The sequence below is a fragment of the Microcaecilia unicolor genome, chromosome 5 (genome assembly GCF_901765095.1).
Source record: "Microcaecilia unicolor chromosome 5, aMicUni1.1, whole genome shotgun sequence".
Lineage (NCBI taxonomy): Eukaryota > Metazoa > Chordata > Amphibia > Gymnophiona > Siphonopidae > Microcaecilia > Microcaecilia unicolor.
The window spans coordinates 232459657-232486005 of record NC_044035.1 but is presented as its reverse complement, the minus strand read 5'-3'; the positions used below and the strand labels follow the sequence as shown (position 1 = coordinate 232486005).

Genomic DNA, 26349 nt, shown 5'->3' with positions numbered 1-26349 from the left:
CCTTCATCCACCATTTGCCCCGTCTGCTATCTGTCTCTGCCTCTTCCACCCACCGTCTGCCCTTTCTCCCCCTTCCATCCAGAGTCTGCCCTCTCTCTGCTCCTTCCGTCCACCATCTGCCCTTTCCCTCTCTTTGCGCCTTCCATCCACCATCTGCCCTTTCTCTCCCTTCCATCCAGGGTCTACCCTCGCCTTCTTTCTGCTCCTTCCATCCACCATCTGCCCTTTCTCTCCCTTCCATCCAGGGTCTACCCTCTCCCTTTTTCTGCTCCTCCCATCTACCCTTTCTCTTTGCCCCTTCTTCCATCCACTGTCTGGCCTATCCCCCCTTCCATGTTTGCCCTCTTCCTCTCCCAGCCACTATCCTGTCTCTCTCCTTTTTACCTGATCCATCTTCCCCATCCCCCCATGCTGCTGCTCCTGCTGCTGCTCTCAACTAGCAGCTGCAGAAAAAAAAGGCCAAAAAATAAAATATCAAGTTTGGGAGGGCTTATCTATTTGTGTCTGCTGGCTCTGCTCCGGAACTGGAAGTGACATCAAAGGAGCAGGATTGGCAGCCATGGGTAGTGCAGACCTCGCAATCTTCCTGGTTGTATTTGTTTGCCACCACCAGTGCTAGTCTGTGAGAGGAGAAGCGGCGGCAGCAGCAGCAGCCCAGCAGGGGTGGAGACTAGAGGAAGACACGGGACTGGCCAGAGGAAAGACAGCAGTGGCAGCCCAAATACAGGGACTGGAGCAGCCCCTTTTGATCTGCACCCGGGGCAGACCGTCCTGCTCTTGGTACACCACGCATATCACATAGCACAAACCATGGCTTCTTATCAGTTCCACTTTACTATGGCTTCCACAACTTTACTGTGTTGATGAGAGTGCAGAGTATCTCTTGGGACTTAATCAAGTCCAATTTGCTGACACTTGGCAGAAATTAAGAGATTTATTACCTATCTTTCTATATACCACATAGTAGGGCAGTACCGAATATTCATATTCTATTCGATTCAGCCTGAATACATTCTTCGTAATCGGCCAATAGTGATTTAAATTAGAATACGAATAATCTGGGGCTCTACTATGCTAAATCCTACTGAAATAAACACTTGATCTCTGATTTCATGTTGCTGCTTTTATTTGGGCTGAATGCCCATTATTCATATTCAGCCAAATAATATTTTTCATTATTTGTATTTGGTCGATTAGTAACATGCTACTCAGTAGAGATCTACCACATGGTGAGCTATTTTTCACAATATAGAATTTGGGCATATATAAAAAGATATTTTAACAAGTGAACTAAAACAGAACAGAGAATGCAGACTCTGCATTTCATTTTTGCAAATGATCTTATCGGCACTAGTTGGGAATCTTTTCTGCCTTGGAGACCACAACGTTTTCCTCCCCTTATCAAACAGATGGGAAATGCTCTTTACTTTTAAAAATGCTATATGATAGTCTCTACGTGTCCCAATTTTTTTTTCTTTGTATATACAGTCAAACTACCCTTTATCAGCCATTTCCCACTGTTGGCCGTTATGGCACAGTTTTATTACTAATATTATTTTGGTTGCCATTGTATGTCTACAAATTTAAGGGGTCCTTTCACTAAACTGTGGTAAAAAGTGCCCTTAGCACCTGGGAAAAACCTGCATAAGGGAATGCTAAGTCCATTTTTACTGCATCACGAACATGCATAATTTTGCCTTTAGAATGTGGCCACTAAAAAGAAATACTGCATGAGAATTTACAGACACCTATTTTGTAGATGGTAAAGCTCACACTGTAGTCCTGCACTAACCAGTTAGCGCACAGTAATGTGGATACGCTGATTAGCACAGGAATGCCTACCCTCTGCCCCCCCCAGACACGCCCCCTCCAACAAAAAATGTAAAAAAAAATTTTAGTGCACGCAAATCTGGAGCTTACCACAGGATGCCTGAGCAAGTCCCACAGTAAGTTATTTTAAGCTGTGGTAAGCATGCTCTAGCACGTGCTCATGGAGCTCTGTTCTTATGCATCCATTCAATAAGCGCACTCAAGGTAATTCTAAAACCACTGTAATTCCCAGTCCCTTGCCCCTTGGCCCTTGGGAGGGGAAAAATACTTCAGCCTTAGAGAAATATTGGGTGGCAGAGCCGGTGGTGGGAAGCGGGGCAAGTGCTGGGCAGACTTCTACGGTCTGTGCCCTGAAAAAGACAGATACAAATCAAGGTAAGGTATACACAAAAAGTAGCACATATGAGTTACCTGGTTGGGCAGATTGGATGGACCGTGCAGGTCTTTTTTGCCGTCATATACTATGTTACGATGTTACTTACCATAGCTTAGTAAAAGGGCCCCTAAGTGAACTAAGGGTCAAATAACAAGCTGTAAGCAGAAGCTTTTCACTGGACTAAATCAATGCATTTTTGACTAGCTTTCAAGAGTTTTTCTCCCTTCACCAGGTCAGCAAAGAACTGTGCAGTTTATATAGCACAGAATCCACTAGAAAGAAGGCTGGCTGCATATGCTAGAAGTTACAGGTTACATCATAATTATTGCACAGTAAAGGGATGGGCTGAGGATATGATTTGACAGGGGAGACAGGGATGGATGCATTTTATAGTTTTATAGGCCTTACTTAAATCCAGTCTAACTGTACTGTTGCTTTATTGACCAGATGAAGTCAGCTAGTTCAATAAAAAGTTATCAGCTACATTTTGTTTGTTGACTCAAAGCACATGGGGACAGGCTTATAAATCCAAAAATATATGCCCTGGAGAAAGGGGAAATAAAAGACATTTAAACATTTCCAAGGTTTGGGTAGAACTTTCTTTTGAGAAAGTTGGTATATAACTATAACATAACTACAAAGGATGCAGCCCTATATTAACAGAAAAGTTGTTAGAACAGGGTTGGGCAAAAGACAGCTCACAGGCCATAAGCAGTTCACAGGACCTTTCAACCCAGCAAACCAATTATTTTTTATTCAAGTTTAATCAATAAGATCTACAAAAGTAAATCAAGGGAACATATGAACCATATCACAATAATAATAAAGAAAAAAATAACATAATATAATGTACATAATACCTCTCACATAACAGCCTACATCAAGTATGCAAACAGCACTAAAACCCCAACTACTAAACCTCCATGAAACCATAACAGAAAATAAGTGTCTCACTCCATTTACCAAACTTTTAGAAAATTCTCTATCTGTAAAGAATCAAAAATTAATAACTATTACCCTAATAAGTTACCAGGAATTTAAAAGAAAGCATAGAGAAAAGGAAGAAAATTCTCCTTGGCACCCAGTAATGTTCTCACAATGGGTGCCCTCTGTCTACCTGCTTGCTGTCTCCAACAGATGATGACATCAACAAAGCCTCACCCAGCAACTCACCTAGACATGCCGCTCATCAGCTTAAGGGATTGTGGCAACCTGAACCAACTTGCCTCAACACTCTGTCCCCAGAGCAGCAGTCCTTCTCAATGGTTCCCCGCAGTTTGATATCTCTCTCTCCCCCTCCCCCTCCCCACAGTGGATCTGGCGTCTCTCCCTTGGTCTAGCTCTCCCCTTCACTCCCCACAGGTCCAGCACTACTAACCTCTTCCTCCACACACACCCGCACCCCCAGCAGATCCTGCATCACTCCCTCTCCCCTCCTACCCTTCACCTGTGGTCATGCAAACTTGTTCTGCGGTTCGCCAGCAGCAGCACTACTACTACTACTACTATTTAGCATTTCTATAACGCTACAAGGCGTACGCAGCGCTGCACAAACATAGAAGAAAGACAGTCCCTGCTCAAAGAGCTTACAATCTAATAGACAAAAAAATAAATAAAGTAAGCAAATCAAATCAATTAATGTGAACAGGAAGGAAGAGAGGAGGGTAGGTGGAGGCGAGTGGTTACAAGTCAAAAACAATGTTAAAGAGGTGGGCTTTCAGTCTAGATTTAAAGGTGGCCAAGGATGGGGCAAGACGTAGGGGCTCAGGAAGTTTATTCCAGGCGTAGGGTGCAGCGAGACAGAAGGCGAGAAGTCTGGAGTTGGCAGTAGTGGAGAAGGGAACAGATAAGAAGGATTTATCCATGGATCGGAGTGCACGGGAAGGGGTGTAGGGAAGGACGAGTGTGGAGAGATACTGAGGAGCAGCAGAGTGAGTACATTTATAGGTTAGTAGTTTGAACAGGATGCGAAAACGGATAGGGAGCCAGTGAAGGGTCTTGAGGAGAGGGGTAGTATGAGTAAAGCGACCCTGGCGGAAGACGAGACGGGCAGCAGAGTTTTGAACCGACTGGAGAGGGGAGAGGTGACTAAGTGGGAGGCCAGCAAGAAGCAGATTGCAGTAGTCTAAACGAGAGGTGACAAGGGTGTGGATGAGGGTTTTGGTAGAGTGCTCGGAAAGAATGGGCGGATTTTACGGATGTTGTAAAGAAAGAAACGACAGGTCTTGGCAATCTGCTGGATATGAGCAGAGAAGGAGAGAGAAGAGTCAAAGATGACCCCAAGGTTTCGAGCTGAGGAAACAGGGAGAATGAGAGAGCCATCAACAGAAATAGAAAACGGGGGGAGCGGGGAGGTGGGTTTGGGGGGGAAAATGAGAAGCTCGGTTTTGGTCACATTTAATTTCAGGTGGCGTTGAGACATCCAGACAGCAATGTCAGACAAGCACGCTGAAACTTTGGTTTGGATGAAAGGTGAGATATCAGGGGTAGAAAGGTAGATTTCGGAGTCATCAGCAATGTGGAAACAGCTGGTTCCTAGGTCTCTCCTCTGCAATTTACTGTGGGCAGAACACAGTAGAGGGAAGACCCATGGGCTGGGCAGAGGTTGCCTATTTTCATGCTGCTGGCAATCCACAGCAAGTTTGCAGGATCGCAGGCAGCCCGAGGGGGGGTGGGGAAGAGCGATGACAGACTTGCATGGAAGGTGGGGGTGGGGGAGCAATGTTGGACTGTCAGGGAGGGGGGGAAGGGGAAGAGAAAGAGACCAGGCCAGGGAGGAGGGGAGAGAGATGTGGATCTGTGAGGAAAGGAGGGAGGAAATGCTTAACTAATCATTGAACCAGGTGAAACACTGACAGTGACGTCAGAGGTTGGGATTTTGGCACCCTTTATTGTCAGCACACTGAACCAGGCTTACCTAGTCTGTGGTTAAGTCGGTCCTGGGCACACTACTCAAGCTCTCTCTATTCTCCTCCTTCTACAGAAAAGGCCTCCTTAGCACACCTTGATAACATCACACAAGGTGCCCTTCATCAGTCTACTCAATGTCTCCAACAGATAACAACAACTCACCCAGCGACTTGCTCAGAAACGCCTCTCACCAAGTACACTTCTCAAACTGTCTCTTTTCCCCCCAGAAGCTGTGCATATTGATACCTACAACACGTGTATCTCATGAATTTTGGAAAGGGATTGTAGATGTTTATGTGACATGAACAAGTTGCCTTAATTTTAGACTACCCATCCATGTTTATATCTTTAGCAAGCTCTTAGCAATTGCTGGGTCCTGTGCAGCACTGGACCCAGTGGGTGAGATGGGACCAATCACCAAATTAATGGGGCTTTTTTTCCCCTGTGTGTCTCATTGACAATTAACTGGTGATGCTAACTGGGGGCAAGAGGTGCTTACCCCAAGCGTAGCTAGCAGGTACATGGGTGTTTGTCACATGGAATCTATAAGATGAACTGACAAGTGTTTGTTTCTCTTCTGTAGGGAGACCAACAGGCCATTGACAAGATCCTCACTGTATCATTCATTTGGTTCCCTCACGGGGAGCCTTAGACTAATGGTTATGTGATTCGGTGGGAAAGTGTTGTGCTTGTTCTCACTGATGGGTGACGTCCACGGCAGCCCCTCCAATCGGAAACTTCTCTAGCAAAGTCCTTTGCTAGTCCTCGCGCGCCCGCGCGCACCGCGCATGCGCGGCCGTCTTCCCGCCCGAAACCAGCTCGAGCCGGCCAGTCTTCTTTTGTCCGCACTCGGTACGGTCGTGTTTTCGCCGTGTCGAGCCCCGGAAAGTCGACCTCGCGCGTCCAAATTTATTTTGACGTGTTTTTTCTTCGGAAAAGTCTTTTCAAGTGTCGGGAAGTGCTCCGGAAACCCCCCCCCGGGTTTCGTGTTAATCCTCCCCGTACTTCCAGCTTTTTGCCCCGATAAGTTTTCTTTCGTCGTCGGGGTAGGCCTCTTTTCGGCCTCGGTCGAGATTTTCTCCCTTACAAATTTTTGGTGCTCTTTTTCCGTCATTTCGGACTTTGATTTCGCCAGCGCGATTTTTCCGCCCATGACATCGAAGCCTTCCAGCGGCTTCAAGAAGTGCACCCAGTGCGCCCGGGTTATCTCGCTCACTGATCGACACTCGTCGTGTCTTCAGTGTCTGGGGGCCGAGCACCGCCCTCAGAACTGCAGTCTGTGTTCCCTGCTTCAAAGGCGGACTCAGGTAGCGAGATTAGCCCAGTGGAACGTGTTGTTCTCGGGCTCTTCGTCGGCATCGGCACCGGGATCTTCGAGTGCATCGACGTCGTCAGCGTCCAGACCATCTTCCTCGGCCGCCCCTGCATCGAGTGCATCGAGGCATCGGGCCTCTGCATTGGCGCCGAGACATCGGATAGCTGCATCGACGTCGGTGGTACCGGGACCTCGTCTGCTGATGTCGTCGGACGGTGGTGCATCGTCAGGAGTGCAGGTGAGGGCTGTCCATTCCCCTGCTGGTGGCGGTGAGCCTTCGGGTGGGTCTCCTCCTACCCTGAGGGCTCCTGCGGTACAGCCCCCCCGAGACCGACCTCCTTCGGCCTCGGCCCCGAGGAAGCGACGGCTGGATTCTACGTCCTCCTCGTCGGTGCCGGGGGAGCTCCGGTGACATGCTTCGGAAGAAATCGAAGAAGCATCGACACCGGTCGCCTCCCCGCGTCGGCACCGAGAGCTCTGGGTCGCCGAGGGAGTCGGCACCCAGCAGGCATCGGCACCGAGAGGACCGCTCACCCTCTGTTCAAGAGGGTGTCGATGCGCTCCACTCTGGACAGCCCGGAACAGCCTCCTCGCCCGGAACAGGTTCTGACGTCGACGCCTGCATCGACCTCTTTGCCTTTCTCTGCAGCCGCTCTGAACGAGAGCCTCCGGGCCGTTCTCCCAGAGATTCTGGGAGAGCTGTTGCGCCCTACTCCTCCGGTACCGGCGGTGCTTGCGCCTCCGGTACCGTCGAGCGTGGCGCCGGCTGGCCCATCGCCCGGGGTGAGGTCCCCGACGTCGGTACCGCGTGCGGTACCGACTGCGGCCACCTCCCAGGAGGGCTCCCCGACTACGTCGGCGGAGGGAGCTTCGCCGATGCGGGCCAGGGAGTCTACCTCTCGACGCCCCCATCGTGGACGTGGCTCCACTGAGTCGAGCCGGGCGAGGTTGCAGACACAGGTTCGTGAACTTGTGTCTGACACCGAGGGTGAGGCCTCGTGGGAGGAAGAAGAAGACCCCAGATATTTCTCTGACGAGGAGTCTGAGGGTCTTCCTTCTGATCCCACTCCCTCTCCTGAAAGACAGCTTTCTCCTCCTGAGAGTCTGTCTTTCGCTTCCTTTGTCCGGGAGATGTCTACGGCCATCCCCTTCCCGGTGGTTGTGGAGGACGAGCCCAGGGCTGAAATGTTTGAGCTCCTGGACTATCCTTCTCCACCTAAGGAAGCGTCCACTGTTCCCTTGCACCATGTCCTAAAAAAGACATTGCTTGCGAACTGGACAAAACCTCTAACTAATCCCCACATCCCCAAGAAGATCGAGTCCCAGTACCGGATCCATGGGGACCCAGATCTGATGCGCACCCAGTTGCCTCATGATTCTGGAGTTGTGGATCTGGCCCTAAAGAAGGCTAAGAGTTCTAGGGAGCATGCTTCGGCGCCCCCGGGCAAGGACTCTAGAACCTTAGACTCCTTTGGGAGGAAGGCCTACCATTCCTCTATGCTCGTGGCCAAAATTCAGTCCTACCAGCTCTACACGAGCATACACATGCGGAACAATGTGCGGCAGTTGGCGGGCTTGGTTGATGCTCTCCCCCCGAGCAGGCCAGCCTTTTCAGGAGGTGGTCAGGCAGCTGAAGGCGTGCAGAAAATTCCTGGCCAGAGGGGTGTATGACACCTTTGATGTTGCGTCCAGGGCCGCTGCTCAAGGTGTGGTGATGCGCAGGCTCTCATGGCTGCGTGCCGCCGACCTGGAGAATAGACTCCAGCAGCGGATTGCGGACTCGCCTTGCCGTGCGGACAACATTTTGGAGAGAAAGTCGAACAGGTGGTAGAGTCTCTCCACCAGCAGGACACCGCATTCGACAAGTTCTCCCGCCGGCAGCCTTCAGCATCTACCTCTACAGGTAGAAGATTTTTTGGGGGAAGGAAGACTGTTCCCTACTCTTCTGGTAAGCGTAGGTACAATCCTCCTTCTCGACAGCCTGCGGCCCAGGCTAAGCCCCAGCGCGCTTGCTCTCGTCAGCAGCGTGCGCCTCAGCCAGGCCCCTCGGCTCCCCAGCAAAAGCAAGGGGCGAGCTTTTGACTGGCTCCGGCAGAGCATAGCCGACATCCAAGTGTCCGTGCCGGGCGACCTACCAGTCGGGGGGAGGTTGAAAGCTTTTCACCAAAGGTGGCCTCTAATAACCTCCGATCAGTGGGTTCTCCAAATAGTCCGGCAAGGATACACCCTCAATTTGGCCTCAAAACCTCCAAATTGTCCACCGGGAGCTCAGTCTTACAGCTTCCAGCACAAGCAGGTGCTTGCAGAGGAACTCTCCGCCCTTCTCAGCGCCAATGCGGTCGAGCCCGTGCCATCCGGGCAAGAAGGGCTGGGATTCTATTCCAGGTACTTCCTTGTGGAAAAGAAAACAGGGGGGATGCGTCCCATCCTAGACCTAAGGGCCCTGAACAAATATCTGGTAAAGGAAAAGTTCAGGATGCTTTCCCTGGGCACCCTACTTCCCATGATTCAGGAAAACGATTGGCTATGCTCTCTGGACTTGAAGGATGCCTACACACACATCCCGATACTGCCAGCTCACAGACAGTATCTGCGATTTCAGCTGGGCACCCGTCACTTCCAGTACTGTGTGCTACCCTTTGGGCTCGCCTCTGCGCCCAGGGTGTTCACAAAGTGCTTGGCTGTAGTAGCAGCAGCACTTCGCAGGCTGGGGGTGCACGTGTTCCCATATCTCGACGATTGGCTGGTGAAGAACACGTCCGAGGCAGGAGCCCTGCAGTCCATGCAGATGACTATTCGCCTCCTGGAGCTACTGGGGTTTGTGATAAATTACCCAAAGTCCCATCTTCTCCCAGCACAGAGACTCGAATTCATAGGAGCTCTGCTGGATTCTCGGACGGCTCGCGCCTATCTCCCAGAGGCAGGAGCCAACAACTTGTTGTCCCTCGTCTCGCGGGTGCGAGCGTCCCAGCAGATCACAGCTCGGCAGATGTTGAGATTGCTGGGCCACATGGCCTCCACAGTTCATGTGACTCCCATGGCCCGCCTTCACATGAGATCTGCTCAATGGACCCTAGCTTCCCAGTGGTTTCAGGCTGCTGGGGATCTAAAAGACGTGATCCACCTGTCCACGAGTTTTCTCGAATCCCTGTATTGGTGGACGATTTGGTCCAATTTGACTCTGGGACGTCCTTTCCAAATTCCTCAGCCACAAAAAGTGCTGACCACGGATGCGTCTCTCCTGGGATGGGGAGCTCATGTCGATGGGCTCCACACTCAAGGAAGCTGGTCCCTCCAGGAACGCGATCTACAGATCAATCTTCTGGAGTTGCGAGCGATCTGGAACGCTCTGAAGGCTTTCAGAGATCGGCTGTCCCACCAAATTATCCAAATTCAGACAGACAACCAGGTTGCCATGTACTATGTCAACAAGCAGGGGGGCACCGGATCTCGCCCCCTGTGTCAGGAAGCCGTCAGCATGTGGCTCTGGGCTCGCCGTCAGGGCATGGTGCTCCAAGCCACATATCTGGCAGGCGTAAACAACAGTCTGGCCGACAGACTGAGCAGGATTATGCAACCTCACGAGTGGTCGCTCAATTCCCGAGTGGTGCGCCAGATCTTCCAAGCGTGGGGCACCCCCTTGGTGGATCTCTTCGCATCTCGAGCAAACCACAAAGTCCCTCAGTTCTGTTCCAGGCTTCAGGCCCCCGGCAGACTGGCATCGGATGCCTTCCTCCTGGATTGGGGGGAGGGCCTGCTGTATGCTTATCCTCCCATCCCTCTGGTGGGGAAGACTTTGTTGAAACTCAAGCAAGACCGAGGCACCATGATTCTGATTGCTCCTTTTTGGCCGCGTCAGATCTGGTTCCCCCTTCTTCTGGAGTTATCCTCCGAAGAACCGTGGAGATTGGAGTGTTTTCCGACCCTCATCACGCAGGACGAAGGGGCTCTTCTGCATCCCAGCCTCCCGTCCCTGGCTCTCACGGCCTGGATGTTGAGAGCGTAGACTTTGCCTCTTTGGGTCTGTCAGAGGGTGTCTCCCGCGTCTTGCTTGCTTCCAGAAAAGATTCCACTAAGAGGAGTTACTTCTTTCTATGGAGGAGGTTTGCCGTCTGGTGTGACAGCAAGGCCCTAGCTCCTCGCTCTTGTGCTACACAGACCCTGCTTGAATACCTTCTGCACTTGTCTGAGTCTGGTCTCAAGACCAACTCTGTAAGAGTTCACCTTAGCGCAATCAGTGCATACCATTACCATGTGGAAGGTAAGCCGATCTCAGGACAGCCTTTAGTTGTTCGCTTCATGAGAGGTTTGCTTTTGTCAAAGCCCCCTGTCAAGCCTCCTACAGTGTCATGGGATCTCAATGTCGTTCTCACCCAGCTGATGAAACCTCCGTTTGAGCCACTGAACTCCTGCCATCTGAAGTACTTGACCTGGAAGGTCATTTTCTTGGTGGCAGTTACTTCAGCTCGTAGAGTCAGTGAGCTTCAGGCCCTGGTAGCCCAGGCCCCTTACACCAAATTTCATCATAACAGAGTAGTCCTCCGCACTCACCCTAAGTTCTTGCCAAGGTTGTGTCGGAGTTCCATCTGAACCAGTCAATTGTCTTGCCAACATTCTTTCCCCGTCCTCATTCCTGCCCTGCTGAACGTCAGCTGCACACATTGGACTGCAAGAGAGCATTGGCCTTCTATCTGGAGCGGACACAGCCCCACAGACAGTCCGCCCAATTGTTTGTTTCTTTTGATCCCAATAGGAGGGGAGTGGCTGTAGGGAAACGCACCTTATCCAATTGGCTAGCAGATTGCATTTCCTTCACTTACGCCCAGGCGGGGCTGGCTCTTGAGGGTCATGTCACGGCTCATAATGTTAGAGCCATGGCTGCGTCGGTAGCCCACTTGAAGTCAGCCTCTATTGAAGAAATTTGCAAAGCTGCGACGTGGTCATCTGTCCACACATTCACATCTCATTACTGCCTGCAGCAGGATACCCGACGCGACAGTCGGTTCGGGCAGTCAGTTCTTCAGAACCTGTTTGGGCTTTAGGATCCAACTCCACCCCCCGAGGGCCCTGTTTGTTCTGTTCCAGGCTGCACTCTCAGTTAGTTGGTAAATTTTTTAGGTCAATCTCAGTTATGTCCTCGCCGTTGCGAGGCCCAATTGACCATGGTTGTTGTTTTGAGTGAGCCTGGGGGCTAGGGATACCCCATCAATGAGAACAAGCAGCCTGCTTGTCCTCGGAGAAAGCGAATGCTACATACCTGTAGAAGGTATTCTCCGAGGACAGCAGGCTGATTGTTCTCACAAACCCGCCCGCCTCCCCTTTGGAGTTGTGTCTTCCCTTGAAGTGTATTGTCTTGCTACATACTGGACTGGCCGGCTCGAGCCGGTTTCGGGCGGGAAGACGGCCGCGCATGCGCAGTGCGCGCGGGCGCGCGAGGACTAGCAAAGGACTTTGCTAGAGAAGTTTCCGATTGGAGGGGCTGCCGTGGACGTCACCCATCAGTGAGAACAATCAGCCTGCTGTCCTCGGAGAATACCTTCTACAGGTATGTAGCATTCGCTTTATATACCGAATGGGTTTTAATGGGGGCCTCCCTGTATTTCTTTTATGTATGAGAGTGGGTGGGAGGGGGAAGTTTTGTACACAGAGGCAAGGCTAGGGTATTCGGTACCCTAGGTCAGTGGTTCTCAATCCAGTCCTCAGGGCATACCTTGCCAGTCTGGTTTTAAGGATATCCACAATGAATATGCATGAGAAATTTGCATGTGCTGCCTCTTTGATTTTCAAATCTATGACATGCATAATCATTGTCGATATCCTGAAAATATGACTGTCTGGGTGTGCCCCAAGGATTGGGTTGAGAAGCACTACCCTAGGTGAACCTTAAGCCTTGCGTCCATCTTTCCTCTAAATCACCTTTCTGGCCCCTATTCTGATTCCACCCCAGCACATCATGGTATGACTGATGTAACCTGGTGTGTGTGTGAGTACATGACACCAACACAAATTATGAACTATGCTATTTCATATACTCATGTACCTACGCTAATGAGCAATTACACAAATGGGCCACTCCTCCTGCGGATAAAGGTATGCAGTGATGGGCCATTGAGTTTGTGTGGCTGTCAATGTCTTATTTACTCAGATTGCAGCTCCCTCGACTCTGACTCTTCTATTTTTCTAGTGTATGACTCAGACTAACTCCGCTAGAATTAATTTCACTCACTTCCCCTGTCCCATAAGGAGGGTCAGGGGCGTTGCCTTCATTTACTCCATGGATCTTTGAGTCTCTTCCTGCTCTTTTGCTCCACTGACCATTTCTGATGTCAGAATTCTCTGCTTCTCTACCCTTGCCACTTCCTTTTATCTGGCCATCGTCTATCACCCGCCACCAAACTCATCTCTCTCAGTAGAGGAACTATCAGCCTTCCTGTCTGAGGTCTCTGCTCTTTCCTCTCCACTACTTACCATGGGCGACTTTAGATGGTACAACAGCCTTTCACTCACTTGCCACACACATTGGTTTAATACAGCATGTATTAGGTCCCACCCATAATGGTGGGAACACATTAGATCTCATTTTTTCCTGCACTTTGGCTAAGTTAAGTGCAGAAGATCTCTCTACTACTTGGTATCCTTGAACTGATCACACCCTCTTGCCATTTCTCCTCCAATCTGTCTTCCCACTTAGTAGTAGGTCACGCCCAACTTTACCTGCCTGCTCTCTGACAGATGGTAATATTTCCACTCTGGCCAATCTCTTACCGTCTCCTCCCCTTGCTTCCCCCTCAGCCTCCCTCTCCCCCAAAATCTGCACATTTAATGCCGGCCTTTCACAGATCTTGAATGAAGTGGTGCCTCTTTGCCATGCTGCACGAAACCTTATGCTCACAACCCTTGGTTCTTGCCTGAAGTGACTGAGGAGCATGGAGTGTGGCATTTGCTCAAATTTAAAATCATGCATCAGCCATTATCCCAAAAGCACCTTTCCCATTTCCAAATACACACCATGCACAATCACAGCATCACTCACTCAGCAAAACCTGAATATCTCTGTACCCTTCCCCAACACCGCCAACTCCAGGCTCCGCTCATTCTGCCTCGCCCTATGCTTGGAACAACCTTCCTGAGCCCTTACGCCAAGCCCCCTCCCTGCCCATCTTCAAGTCTTTGCTTAAATCCCACCTCTTCAATGCTGCATTCGGCACCTAACTCTTACCGTTCACTAAATCCAGACTGCCCCAATTTGACCGCCCTTATCGGACTGTCCGTTCACTTGTCTCTTAGATTGTAAGCTCCTTGAGCAGGGACCGTCCCTCTATGTTAAATTGTACAGCGCTGCGTAACCCTAGTAGCGCTTTAGAAATGTTAAGTAGTAGTAGTAGTAAGTAGTATATTCACTCTTCTCAAAAGCTTTCCCTCTTTCCCTTTCCTATAGCCCTCCCCTCTCTCCAGATGCTAGCAAAATAACCTGCTACCAACATAGCAGGCTGATAAAGAAGAAAGTAATAGCTCTTCAATATGCCACAGAGCCAATCAGATAATCTAAAAGCTATCAAATAGTGCTGCTGAAAATTCAGGTCACTTATCTAGATAACAGTTGTTACTATCCAGATGTCATTTTGAATGTTGAGCCACAGATGCTTTTATGATGTTTCAAACAGAACAATGATTAGACAACTAATAATCTGATCATCTGCTGCATCTCTTCAAGACAGAAAATGACAGTAGTTAAAGAGCTAAGAATGTCTAGTGCCCAGTTCACACTATCTTTGCCTTAATGTAAGTTTGTCTTTCAAAAGACTTACTGACTTAAGTCTTATTAATGAAAACTTCTTTGGCCAGGCTGACTTCCTTTGCCTTGCCTGAGTCTTGCTCAATCAGCCACATTTAAGTGAAGGGGAATCAGAGTGTCAGTCTGAAATTCCATAAACTTATTTGTGTCTAGCTAATGATTTTAGTCTAGTTCTAGCAGCAGTAGTTCTCCCATTAAAAGACCATGGTTGCACCTGTTTCACACATTCAAGTGCATCAAAGTAGACCAGATCAACTGAGAAACATCTGGTGCTCTTTATCCTGAAGGTTGTTTTGCTTCTGCACCTGGCAGTCACAGTTGCAAGACAAGAGGTGCCATCATTTTTGCCCCAGGTAAAGTCCTGACAAGAAATAATTGAGCCAATGTATACCTCAGAGCTGATCAATGCCTCTGGATCAGACAGATGAAATTAACTGAAAATTAATGGTATCCCAATGTGATGTATATGTTACGAGGGCAAAGGTCAAGCACTGGATATTTTTATGGTGATATGCCTTCCAATCTTACTTGGATCAAATGGATGCGGCTGAAGACAGTTCACCACATGATTATCGGCCTCCAGCAGCATGAGGTGCTCAGCAGTGTGTCGATCCCAGATGAAGATATGGCCACAATCAGAACCACTCAACACAAAGTTTTTACCCCAGAAATTGGCTTCTTTGATCTATAAAATGAGAAAGAGAGTGTTACAGGAATGTAAATGCTATTGTATTAGCATCCTACAAATAGCTTTTATATCAACTTCTAAGCAGCTTGTAGATGCAAGGAAAAAACATAATTTGAAGCGTCTATGTAGAAGCCTAGAAAATAAGATGGGAGAGTTAGAGCACACAGCATAAAATGTAGATATAACAGGCATCTCAGAGACCTGGTGGAAGGAGGACAATCAACAGAATACCATTATTAGGGTACAAATTATATTGCAATGATAGAGTGGATCAAATTGGAGAGGGGGCGCTATATGATAAAAATGGAATTGCATCAAGCAAAATAAACATTCTACATGAAACAGATAGCAGCGTAGAATCCTTAAGGATTGAAATTCCATGTATGAAGGGAAGGAGTATATGGGTAGGGCTGTACTACCATCCGTGAGAACAGAACAAACAGACAGATGAAGAAATGTTTACAGAAATTAGGAAAGCTGGCAAGAAAAACTTATTTGCTGTCTGATTTGTGAAACGTACAACTCAAGAACCTTCTTGTTTTATACACAGTGTTTTTATACACCGCTTACTATATCTTCTATATACCGAACACAGACCCCTGAGGCAGGGGTGTCTACACCGAAACATGGTTCCATGTCGAATCTACAAGGTGTATTGTTACAACAAAAACACTGTGTGGGATATATCTTTTATTCCCTCGTGTTTTTGGAAATGCCTGTACCAGAAATGGTTTTCAAGGGTGACAATGCGAAGGAACTGAAAGAAATCTCAGTGAACCTGGAAGACATACTGAGCCAAATCAACAATAGAGAGTGATAAATCACCTGGATCAGATGGTATACATCCTACTAACCCAATTTCTCCTACTCTTGGAATTCTTCAACACTGCCTGAATTTAGTTTCTAAATGGCTCTCTGATTAAAAATTAGTTCTAAATAAACAGAAAATGGTAGCTTGTTGGTTCACTGGTGGTCTTCCTAGACCAAGTCTTAGTCTAAACCTCTTTGATACAGCTGTCTAAACTATGGAGTCTGGAGTTGGCAGTGGAAGAGAAGGATACAGATATGAGAGATTTACCCGATGAATGGAGTTCCTGGGGATGAATGTAGGGAGAGAAAAGAGTGGAGAGGTACTGAGGAGCTGCAGAGTGAATGCACTTGTAAGTCAATAAGAGGAGTTTGAATTGTATGTAGAAACGGTTAGGAAGCCAATGAAGTGACTTGAGGAGAGGGCTAATATGAGCATAGTGACACTGACTGGAGGGGAGAAAGATGGCTTAGTAGGGGATCTGTGAAAAGCAAGAATTTGTGAAGATTGGACAGGACTGGGGTGGGGGGAGGATGTTTAACTGTGAAGGTTATGCACTCAGACAAAATGGAGATGGTTGAATGAAGGGAAGAAAATGTTAAAGCTTGAGAGCTGAGAAGAAGGGAGAAGACAAAAGGGATGGTGAGGTGATGAAAGCAGAAAGGTGAGCAATGTGGTCCTGAGAAATACAGTGGTTTCAGATGGAGAAAGAGATTGGGAAGGGACAGTATCAAGAAAAGAAATTGTACTGGAGTCATTGGGAATAGCAGAAAGAAAATAGAACCTGTAGAGAGAAAATATTTCTGTGTGTGGTACCCGGAATGCAGCTTGTGGAAGTGCTGGGCACGTGGAGTGGACAGAATAGTATTATAGGAAGAGACAAGCCTCATTGACAGACTTGGATAACACAATGGTTGAGAAGAGGGATGAAACATTGGTGGAGAGAGTGCAAGAGTCAATAGCCTGAAGATTCCTAAATGTATTGGTGGAGATTGGTCAGGAATGCGGACAGGACTTGTGGGGGGTGAAGTGTGAAGGTTATCAGATGATGGTCAGAGAGGGAAGAACTGAGGTGCAGAAACTGGAGAGTGAGCAGCTGGAAAAGAAGACTCGATCAAGACAGTGGCCATTCTGGTGAGTAGAGGTAGTGGAGGCCCTGGGAGGACCTGGAGAGTCACCCCAGAGAAGGCTGGGAGGATATGCAGATGGCTGCAAGTCCTCCACAGCACCAAAAGGGCATCTGTGAGTCCAACCACCATCAAAGAAACACTCCATACACTGGGACTGCAATATCATGCAGTCCTTTTGGCCAACGGAATCTGCTTCAGCCAATCATATTACCAGGAAAGTTTTTTTTCTAGTAGTGCTTACCTCAGTTTGAAAAATGTCAAGCCTTAGTTATCTATCAATAGTACACTCAATTTCATCACAGCAAATTAACTCTTACCAAAAGGTAGTAATGCCTTTCCATGCTAATGAGGATATGGCATTTCTTACAATTTGCCTTTAAATTCACAAGGATGCGCTTGAGAAGTACCTTTATACTTTGGACTGCAAACGGACTCTTGCTTGCTACCTCAAACGAACGAAATCCACTAGAATGTCTATGCAGGCATTTGTCTCCAACTCCAATAAAGTTGTTTTTTCTAGTAGTCAAGTGGACTTTGACAATTTGGCTAGCATCCTGCATTCAATTCCGTTATGAGCCAACTGGTGCTTCTATAACCAGTAAAGCAAAACTTCATCAAATAAAAGCCACTGCAGCTAGTGACCCTCTTCAAATCTACTTCACTGAGGCCCCGATGATCAAAAGTAAACACAGGTGCTAAAGGCCATTAGCGCCATACTACTGCCTGCATTTACCAGCACAGAATGATCAGAGCAGAAAACGAGCGCACGAGGCCTTAACACAGATAGCATGTAAATGTAGTCTAGCTCATTTAAATGAGGTAATTTTGTATTCCTCTCCAATGATCAGAAAAAAGTGCCCGAAACAAAGGTGCTTTACCACTGTAAAAAATAACACCAGGTCCAAGTAGGTGTTAGGTTGCTGAAAGACAGGATTTCCCATGAGTCTCATGCTTCTCTCATGATTCTTTCTGCAAAATCTACTGGTTCTGATTGCTTTTGGAAGCAGAAGGAAGCCAGTGCAAGCCCTTGAGCGCTGATTGTGAGAAACAGTAGACTTGAACGTGAAGCACACATTGGCGTTCTTGTCCTGTGTCTAAATTTAAAGCGGCCATGCTTAAAAAAAAAAAAGCAAACATTGGCGTCTGTTACTTGCATCTAAATATAAGCATCCAGAAAAATTTTTTTTTAATGCTTATACTCCTGCTGAACTCCCTAATGCTCAAAGCTATGAGTGTGTCTATATTTCCATCGCATTAGAGCGCTGTTCTTCTGCACTGTTCCGGTGGTATTTTTAAGGCACTATTCAGAATAGCGGAGTTTTGATCATTAGCCCTTGAATGCCATGTACAAAGCAGCAACTTGGCCCTCATGTCATACCTTCACTTTGGGCTGTTTGGACCAGTCCACAATCAAGAGCCAGTTCATTTGGCCAAAGATTTGCAGGTCAACTAGCCTTTGTAACATCAGCAACTCTCACATCTTTCTTGATAATGTAGCTGTACTTGAGGAATGGGATATTTGTAATGGAATAAGTAGCCCTGAGCTTGGGAGTCACCAATGTATACCTGACTAATTCCTGCTTGTCAACAGAGAAAAAATTGTTTTCACCTGTAAAGCGTAGTTGCTTACCTGTAGCAAGTGTTCTTTGTGGTCCTCAGGATAATGCAGTCATACTTGGGTAGTGCTTTCCACGGGCTGCCTGTCCGGAAGTGCTCCCCTAGATTGATTGTTTAGAATTCAGCCAATCACATTTGTAGGCTGTCTTCCCACTCCACTGATGTCAGCAGTCTGTCAGTTTAATAAATAGCTCCAAAGGTGAAGGTAGCAAGTAGGGATCTGTATTGTATCCAAGGTAAGTAGAAGATGGTTGCAATTCAAATGGTCTCTTTTGAAAACCCTGATGGAGAGCAGGAATAACACCTGCTACAGGTAAGCAACTATGTTTTCTCCATGTCTCAGGCTAATACAGACATACCTAATAACTCCCTAGCTGAGGATTGCATTAGTTAGAAACAAAGTTATAAGCATCCCAGTAAAAGAGTTTAGAAGGGTGGTGGAGTCACTATTTATGAGAAGATTGAAGGAAGCTTGTCCAAATCCTTTATCGTTCCTTGTGGCAGTATCTATACAGTAATGTTTAGAAAAGGTATGAAGCGTGGACCATGTTGCGATCTTGCAAATATTTACCAGAGGTATACCACGTAAGTGTGCAGTGGAGATAGCGATGGTTTGTACAGAATGAGCTCCAATGCGATTTGGAGGGTCTAGATTGACTTGGATAGCTGACTGCATTGCAGTTTGCTATAAACATAAAGTTGCTTTGGAGACAGATAATCCCAGTGAAGATTGATAAGAAAGGAAAAGCTGTGATGAATTTCAAAAAGAATTAGTTCAATCAGGGTTAAAAAAATAAAACAATGCTCTTCTGCAATCCAAGGTATGGAGATATTCTTCCACTGACTGGGAGTGACAATTTGGGAAAAAGACTGGAAGTACAATGTCCTGATTAAGAGGAAATGAGGAAACAACTTTAGGAAGAAATTTGGGATGGGTGGCTGTTGTAAAACTTTCTGAAGAACTGACAGACTGCTGACCTTGGTGGAGCAGGAAGACGGCCTACAAACATGATTGTCTGAATTTTAAACAATCAATCTAGGGGAGCATGTCAGGACAGGCAGCCCACAGAGAGCGCTACCCAAGTGTGTCTGTATTATCCTGAGACACAGAGAACAGATATTTTCCATCTGTAACAAATCTTTTTCATAAATAGCAAGATTGATCAGGCATACAATCCCAAAGCTGCTTTTCCTTCTTGAGCTATGGAACTGAGATGCTGGTAGACACCGTGCATGGGAAGGGTTGCAGCTGGTCAGAACTTTACATTTTGTTCTGAGCTCTGGGAGCTCATCAGATGAGGTCATCCTTCAGACCGTAAAGGCAATCGCCAATCTGGTAAACATGGACCGCACATTAACCATTCCTGTGGATGACATTTTTGGCAGAGCTGGGGTGAAGCAAGGTATGTGTGTACTTTATATAAATACAAAACTACCCACATAGACAATATATAGGAAGTTGTACCTGCCTAGGTGTAACTTTCTGTGGGAGCATTTGTGTGCTACTGGGCATCATCTGAAAAACTTTAATGAAAGGTATATATTTACATATGTTGCCTTGAAAAATAGGCACTAAATAGGCGCATTTTTCAAAACCTTTACGGTGTCTTGGTATAATATTACCCACCTGCCATCAGTACTGTGTAATGAACCTGTCTGTGCCCTCCTTCCCCCTTCCCCACAGCATTCCCAGTTCAGCTAAGCCAGAGGGTGGAAGGACGAGAACTGAATCTACCTTCTCTGCATGGCAGTACACAGCACTGGAGAAGAATAATAGTACACAGCACTGCCAAGCCGCCAGGCTGACTTTTGAGCAACTGTAGATAAAGTAGTTTAAGATCAGAGAAATTGGTATTTCACTACATAGTAAACCACATGCTCAATACTTTTCTAAGAAAAAGCAAAAAGTAGCACTGTATACCATTGTGCGTGAGTTTCGATGACCCCTGTACATCATCTTTGCGGAAGGCCGTCTAATACTCTGCATGTCCAGTTCCTCCATTTCTTTTCGCTCTTTCCTCCTTCGGAAAAGTTCCTGAATGCGAGCAGCAGCAGACCGTCTGGGAACCACATGTAGAAAAAAAATACCACTGAAAGGCACGTTAACCTCATCGACAGATAATGCAACAAGCTGAGTCAACTAAGAACAATGTAATCAGTGAGATTTTAGTGTCACGTGACACAGGTATGTTCAAATGTATAAACAACCACTGTCAAATGTGTCAATGAATCCCTATGTGAACAGAAGCCAACACAACCTCTGCATGATGTAAAGTTAAATATGACATCGTGCTACAACTATTAATGCATAATTACTATCTGCAGTTTTTTTTTAACGGGTTCAATATAGCAATACAGTGAATGTAACAAGTGAAAAGGTTTGCATACTCTTTTGGTGAGTACTTTTAACACCCCTTTGGCAGAAATAGCAGCTTCCAAATGTTTCCAGTAGAAGCTGACCAGTTTTGGTTTTGGCTCCAAAACAGGCCTGAAATCAGCATTTGGCCTTGGTGCATTTTCGGTTGAAACTGAAACTTTTTTGTGTTATGTTCCATCCCATCTCAAAATGGCTGTGCAAATTCCAGCAGCAATCTTGCCAGGCTGCCACTGGAAGTCTTGAAAGCCATCTTAACTGGAAACAGCATGAGCTGGAATGATTGGGGATTGCTCCTGCCTTGACAAGCTATTGAACTACCGGGTATGTACAGTAGGCCCAGGGGGAAGAGGGAAGCCTAAAGGTAGGACAAGGAGGGGGGGCTTCTTCTGTTCAAGGGGAGAGATTAAGGAAGTGGGAGCTCCTTTGGGTTCGGGGTTGGAGCAGGGAGTGGGGGCTGTTCCCTTTCAGGGGCTGGACCAGTTCCAGCTGAAACTGAGCAGTGAATTTCAGCTACAGATTTGGTTTTAGCTGGAAAAAAAAACCCCGTTCAGTCACCCTCTAGTAGCCAGCTAAAGAGTTTTCTTGCTTTTGGAATTTTTCACCACTCTCTTGCAGAACTCTTCTCACTCAGAAATATTCTTTTATGTACTGAATGCTTTGAGATCTCCCCATAGATTTTCAATAATATTCAAGTTTGGAGACTGAACTTCCTGGTTGATTCGGAGGTATGTTTTTGTTTGTTGTCTTGCTGAAATATACAGCCTCTTTGTAGAGTGAATTTCTTCACTCTGTGAGGGACATTAGCTTTTGAGAATTGTTAATGTTTAGTTGAATCCATCCACATAATATTTCCTATGCCACTGGCTGCCATGTAACCCCATCCTGTGCTTAATAGTTGACAAGGCGTTCTTTTCTTCAAAAGCTTCACCCCTTCCCCCCCCCCCGCCCCCTAAATGTATGACAATGGTCAAACAGTTCAATTTTCTTTTTATCGAAAAACTTTCAGGCTAATCAAGGTTTTCTTGTGCATATTTTAGTCCAGGACCTTCACTATTTTTCGAACAGAGGCCAGTTTATTAGGGATAAAAAAACAAACTTCAAAATGAGAGACAAAACCATCACCAGACAAAGTGTCAGATGCACTGTCAACTTCCACCAAATTTTCTCTACCCCGATCTCCTTCAAGCTAACTCTTCCCCTTCTCTAGTTTCTAATCTCCCCCTAGACTTTCTCTGAAAGCTTGTTTGTGGTGCCATCTTTGTAACAGCAATTCTGTTTTCTTCCAGCACCATAGTTTACAGTAAGTTTGAACTGAATGGTGCTCTCGCAATCTTCTGAGAACAGAGTGGGATTTTGGGTAACACATAGCTTAAACTCACTGAGACCTGCATGGTACAAGTAGTAAACAGCAGGCATGCCAGAAGCAAGTATGAGGATGGGGGGAGATTGTGTATTGTGGAAAGAGTCAGGAGGCCACACTTGATGAGGGCCACCACTGACCCCTGGACCTTGTAATGAAGAACTTTAGGCAATGACTTTTGTTTTGTTCTGCAACCCCCCTGCCCCCCTCCACTGTGGATCATTGTTGTGTAAGGAACACTGTACTGTGGGCAACTACTGTGTCAGCTTAGGGTTACCATATGTCCTCTTTTAAGAGGACATGTCCTCTTTTTGGATGCCTTTAGAGGTCCTCTAGAATTGTTAATTTTTAGGGAAATGTCCTCTTTTCCTTTTATACGCTTATGAACACACCTACCCACATAATGAGAGAAACTATTCTCTGGCTTATTAGTTAGTCTAGACACATGGGGGTGCTGTTGAATCTGTCAAAGGAATTTGGTTCATGAAGCACAACTTTAAGCATACGTCGACTTTCGCACATATCTCAGAAGCCAGCTAAAGTTGTTGAGGTATATGCGCTTTTCTGATAAGTACGCTTGGGCTCAGATTCAGTCAAACTCAAATCCAAAAGTTCTTGAAAAGTATATTTGTCTACTGTTGTACTGTAAGTAAGTCACTGTTTGATGTGTGTTAATTAACTACGATTAAATATTTATTTAGCAAAGGTAGCAACCATTTTGATTTTTTCTGTCCTCTTTTTTGACTCCGTAACCCTATGTCAGCTAAACCTTTCAGAATGTCATTTGCAGTGATCTGTTGATTCTGTTTTGCAAATCTAACCAATATTTGGGCAGTTTTATCACGGAGTTTTCTTGGTCTTTCATATCTTGCCTTAACTTCAATAGTTTCATGTAAACTCCATTTCTTAACAATGTATTTGCCAGTTGAAATTGCTAGCTGGAAGCATTTAGAAATTTTTTAAAATAACTTTCACTGACTTCCGGTGACGTCAGCAACCTCGATGGCAGCCTGAACTCATCGCTCCGACTCAGCCCTGCTAAAGTTGCTACTTTTTCGCTATATAACCGGCGGACTTTACCGCGAAACGAAGGCAGGAAGAATATACAAGTGGTACTTACAGGAAAGAAATGTCACAGAAATCGAAAATCGCAGAGACCAAAGCAGGAGTGCGAGGTAGCCCCCGTAATGCTAAAACTGCTAACAGTCATGCGTCATCTCGGGAAGAGGAGGCCTCAGATTTTGATTCGAATCACTCCGACGAAGATACTGGCAACAATAAGGACTCACAGTTCACCAAAGTGCTTCGAGAACTCCGCAAAGACTTAGCTCGCATGAAATCAGACATTGTGGAACGCATTGAAAATTTGCGAGGTGAGATCAAGGAAATTTGTAATCGAGTGGAGGATCTTGAAGGCCGGGTGGACGAACACGTGGATCTGATGAACCAAATGAAAGAGAAGGAGGTGGACTTTGCTAATCAAATGGAGGAATTACAATACAAACTTGATGACATCAAGAACAGAGGGAGACGAAATAATTTAAGGTTTTGAGGCATTCCAGAGGCTGGAGATCAAGAAGATGTTCCCAAACTAGTACATGAACTATGTAAGCATATTTTGAAGGGAGATCCAGATCAATAGGTCCCGGAAATTGAACGAGCCCATAGAGCGCTAGGCAAGTCGCTCCCTAATAAACCCAGGGACATTGTGGTCCGCTTCTGGAAATACTCAGAGAAAGAACATCTATATGGCCTGGCTAGGCAACAAAAGGATTTGTGCTTTCAAGACACACCTATTTCGGTATTCCAAGACTTATCAGCCTATACTTTACAACAAAGACGAAATATGAAACCGATACTGGAGGTACTGGGGCAAAATAACATAAAATACCGATGGGCATTTCTCTTTGCAGTATGCTTTACTATTACTGGAAAGCTACACAAAGTTCGCTCCCCGGAGGCGGCACAGCAGATTCTACAAGCAGTGGGCATGATGGGACCGACTACTGAACTACACTTGGAGACTACTGTTGACAAGAGAGACAAAGTGCGACAATGGCAACAAGTTTTTAATAAGGCAAAGAAACCACGGCTGACTATGCGCAACACCTGACTGTAATTGTACTCTAAAGTGAGGTTGCTGAAAGAGTACACGAAGCCTGACATTTTCTGCTTTATTTCCTTATGATCTACATTTATGACGGAGATAAGTCTGTCGGGTATATGGAGGATGTTATGCGGGGTTGGGCGGAGGTGGTGTGGTTGGGTTGTATACTGCGGGGGTTGATCTTGCCAGGAAGCGAGTGAGTAGACTCCTCTGGGGAATTCTATTTCCGGTGGAAGTTTGCTACTCTACTTATGAAGGGGAAAGGGGAGGAAGGGAGATGGGAGGCTAGGGGGGGGGATGGGTTCAGGGGAAACGGGAGGGAAGGGTACTACAGTGTCTGCAGATGATATCTAGATATGCAAATGAATTTTCATTATCTTTTTGTTAAGTATACTCTATGGCAGCTACTTTAAAGATTATGACTCTCAATGTCAAAGGCCTAAATGCTCCTAGAAAGCGACAGTTGATTTGGCAAGAGATAAATAGACATAAACCCCAGGTGGTTATGTTGCAAGAAACTCATTTGAAAAGGGCACATGAATATTTGTTTAGACATGTTTATTACTCTAAGATTTATTTTGCCTCAGACATATCTGATAAGAAACAAAGAGGGGTAGTGATATTGCTCCAGTCTGACCTGCCAATACAAATCCATCAGGTGAAAAGAGATCCAAAGGGCAGATATCTTCTACTCAGGGGGACATTTGAAAATCAGGAGGTTACTCTGGGATCTATACAGTGGGGGAAATAAGTATTTGATCCCTTGCTGATTTTGTAAGTTTGCCCACTGACAAAGACATGAGCAGCCCATAATTGAAGGGTAGGTTATTGGTAACAGTGAGAGATAGCACATCACAAATTAAATCCGGAAAATCACATTGTGGAAAGTATATGAATTTATTTGCATTCTGCAGAGGGAAATAAGTATTTGATCCCTCTGGCAAACAAGACCTAATACTTGGTGGCAAAACCCTTGTTGGCAAGCACAGCGGTCAGACGTCTTCTGTAGTTGATGATGAGGTTTGCACACATGTCAGGAGGAATTTTGGTCCACTCCTCTTTGCAGATCATCTCTAAATCATTAAGAGTTCTGGGCTGTCGCTTGGCAACTCGCAGCTTCAGCTCCCTCCATAAGTTTTCAATGGGATTAAGGTCTGGTGACTGGCTAGGCCACTCCATGACCCTAATGTGCTTCTTCCTGAGCCACTCCTTTGTTGCCTTGGCTGTATGTTTTGGGTCATTGTCGTGCTGGAAGACCCAGCCACGACCCATTTTTAAGGCCCTGGCGGAGGGAAGGAGGTTGTCACTCGGAATTGTACGGTACATGGCCCCATCCATTCTCCCATTGATGCGGTGAAGTAGTCCTGTGCCCTTAGCAGAGAAACACCACCAAAACATAACATTTCCACCTCCATGCTTGACAGTGGGGACGGTGTTCTTTGGGTCATAGGCAGCATTTCTCTTCCTCCAAACACGGCGAGTTGAGTTCATGCCAAAGAGCTCAATTTTTGTCTCATCTGACCACAGCACCTTCTCCCAATCACTCTCGGCATCATCCAGGTGTTCACTGGCAAACTTCAGATGGGCCGTCACATGTGCCTTCCGGAGCAGGGGGACCTTGCGGGCACTGCAGGATTGCAATCCGTTATGTCGTAATGTGTTACCAATGGTTTTCGTGGTGACAGTGGTCCCAGCTACCTTGAGATCATTGACAAGTTCCCCCCTTGTAGTTGTAGGCTGATTTCTAACCTTCCTCATGATCAAGGATACCCCACGAGGTGAGATTTTGCGTGGAGCCCCAGATCTTTGTCGATTGACAGTCATTTTGTACTTCTTCCATTTTCTTACTATGGCACCAACAGTTGTCTCCTTCTCGCCCAGCGTCTTACTGATGGTTTTGTAGCCCATTCCAGCCTTGTGCAGGTGTATGATCTTGTCCCTGACATCCTTAGACAGCTCCTTGCTCTTGGCCATTTTGTAGAGGTTAGAGTCTGACTGATTCACTGAGTCTGTGGACAGGTGTCTTTCATACAGGT

The 26349-nt window shown here is 46.6% G+C and overlaps 1 protein-coding gene across 6 annotated transcripts in view; it reads right to left on the bottom strand.

The window, feature by feature from the left end:
- DCAF6 (DDB1 and CUL4 associated factor 6) overlaps positions 1-26349 on the bottom strand; it is a 540954-nt gene that overhangs the window by 25495 nt on the left and 489110 nt on the right. For all 6 annotated transcript variants that reach the window (XM_030203854.1, XM_030203855.1, XM_030203856.1 and 3 more), the window contains 2 exons: positions 20391-20529; positions 14755-14911 (listed from right to left, as the gene is read on the bottom strand). In XM_030203854.1, coding sequence (XP_030059714.1) covers positions 14755-14911; positions 20391-20529 — 296 coding nt within the window. The remainder of the gene's footprint in view (positions 1-14754; positions 14912-20390; positions 20530-26349) is intronic.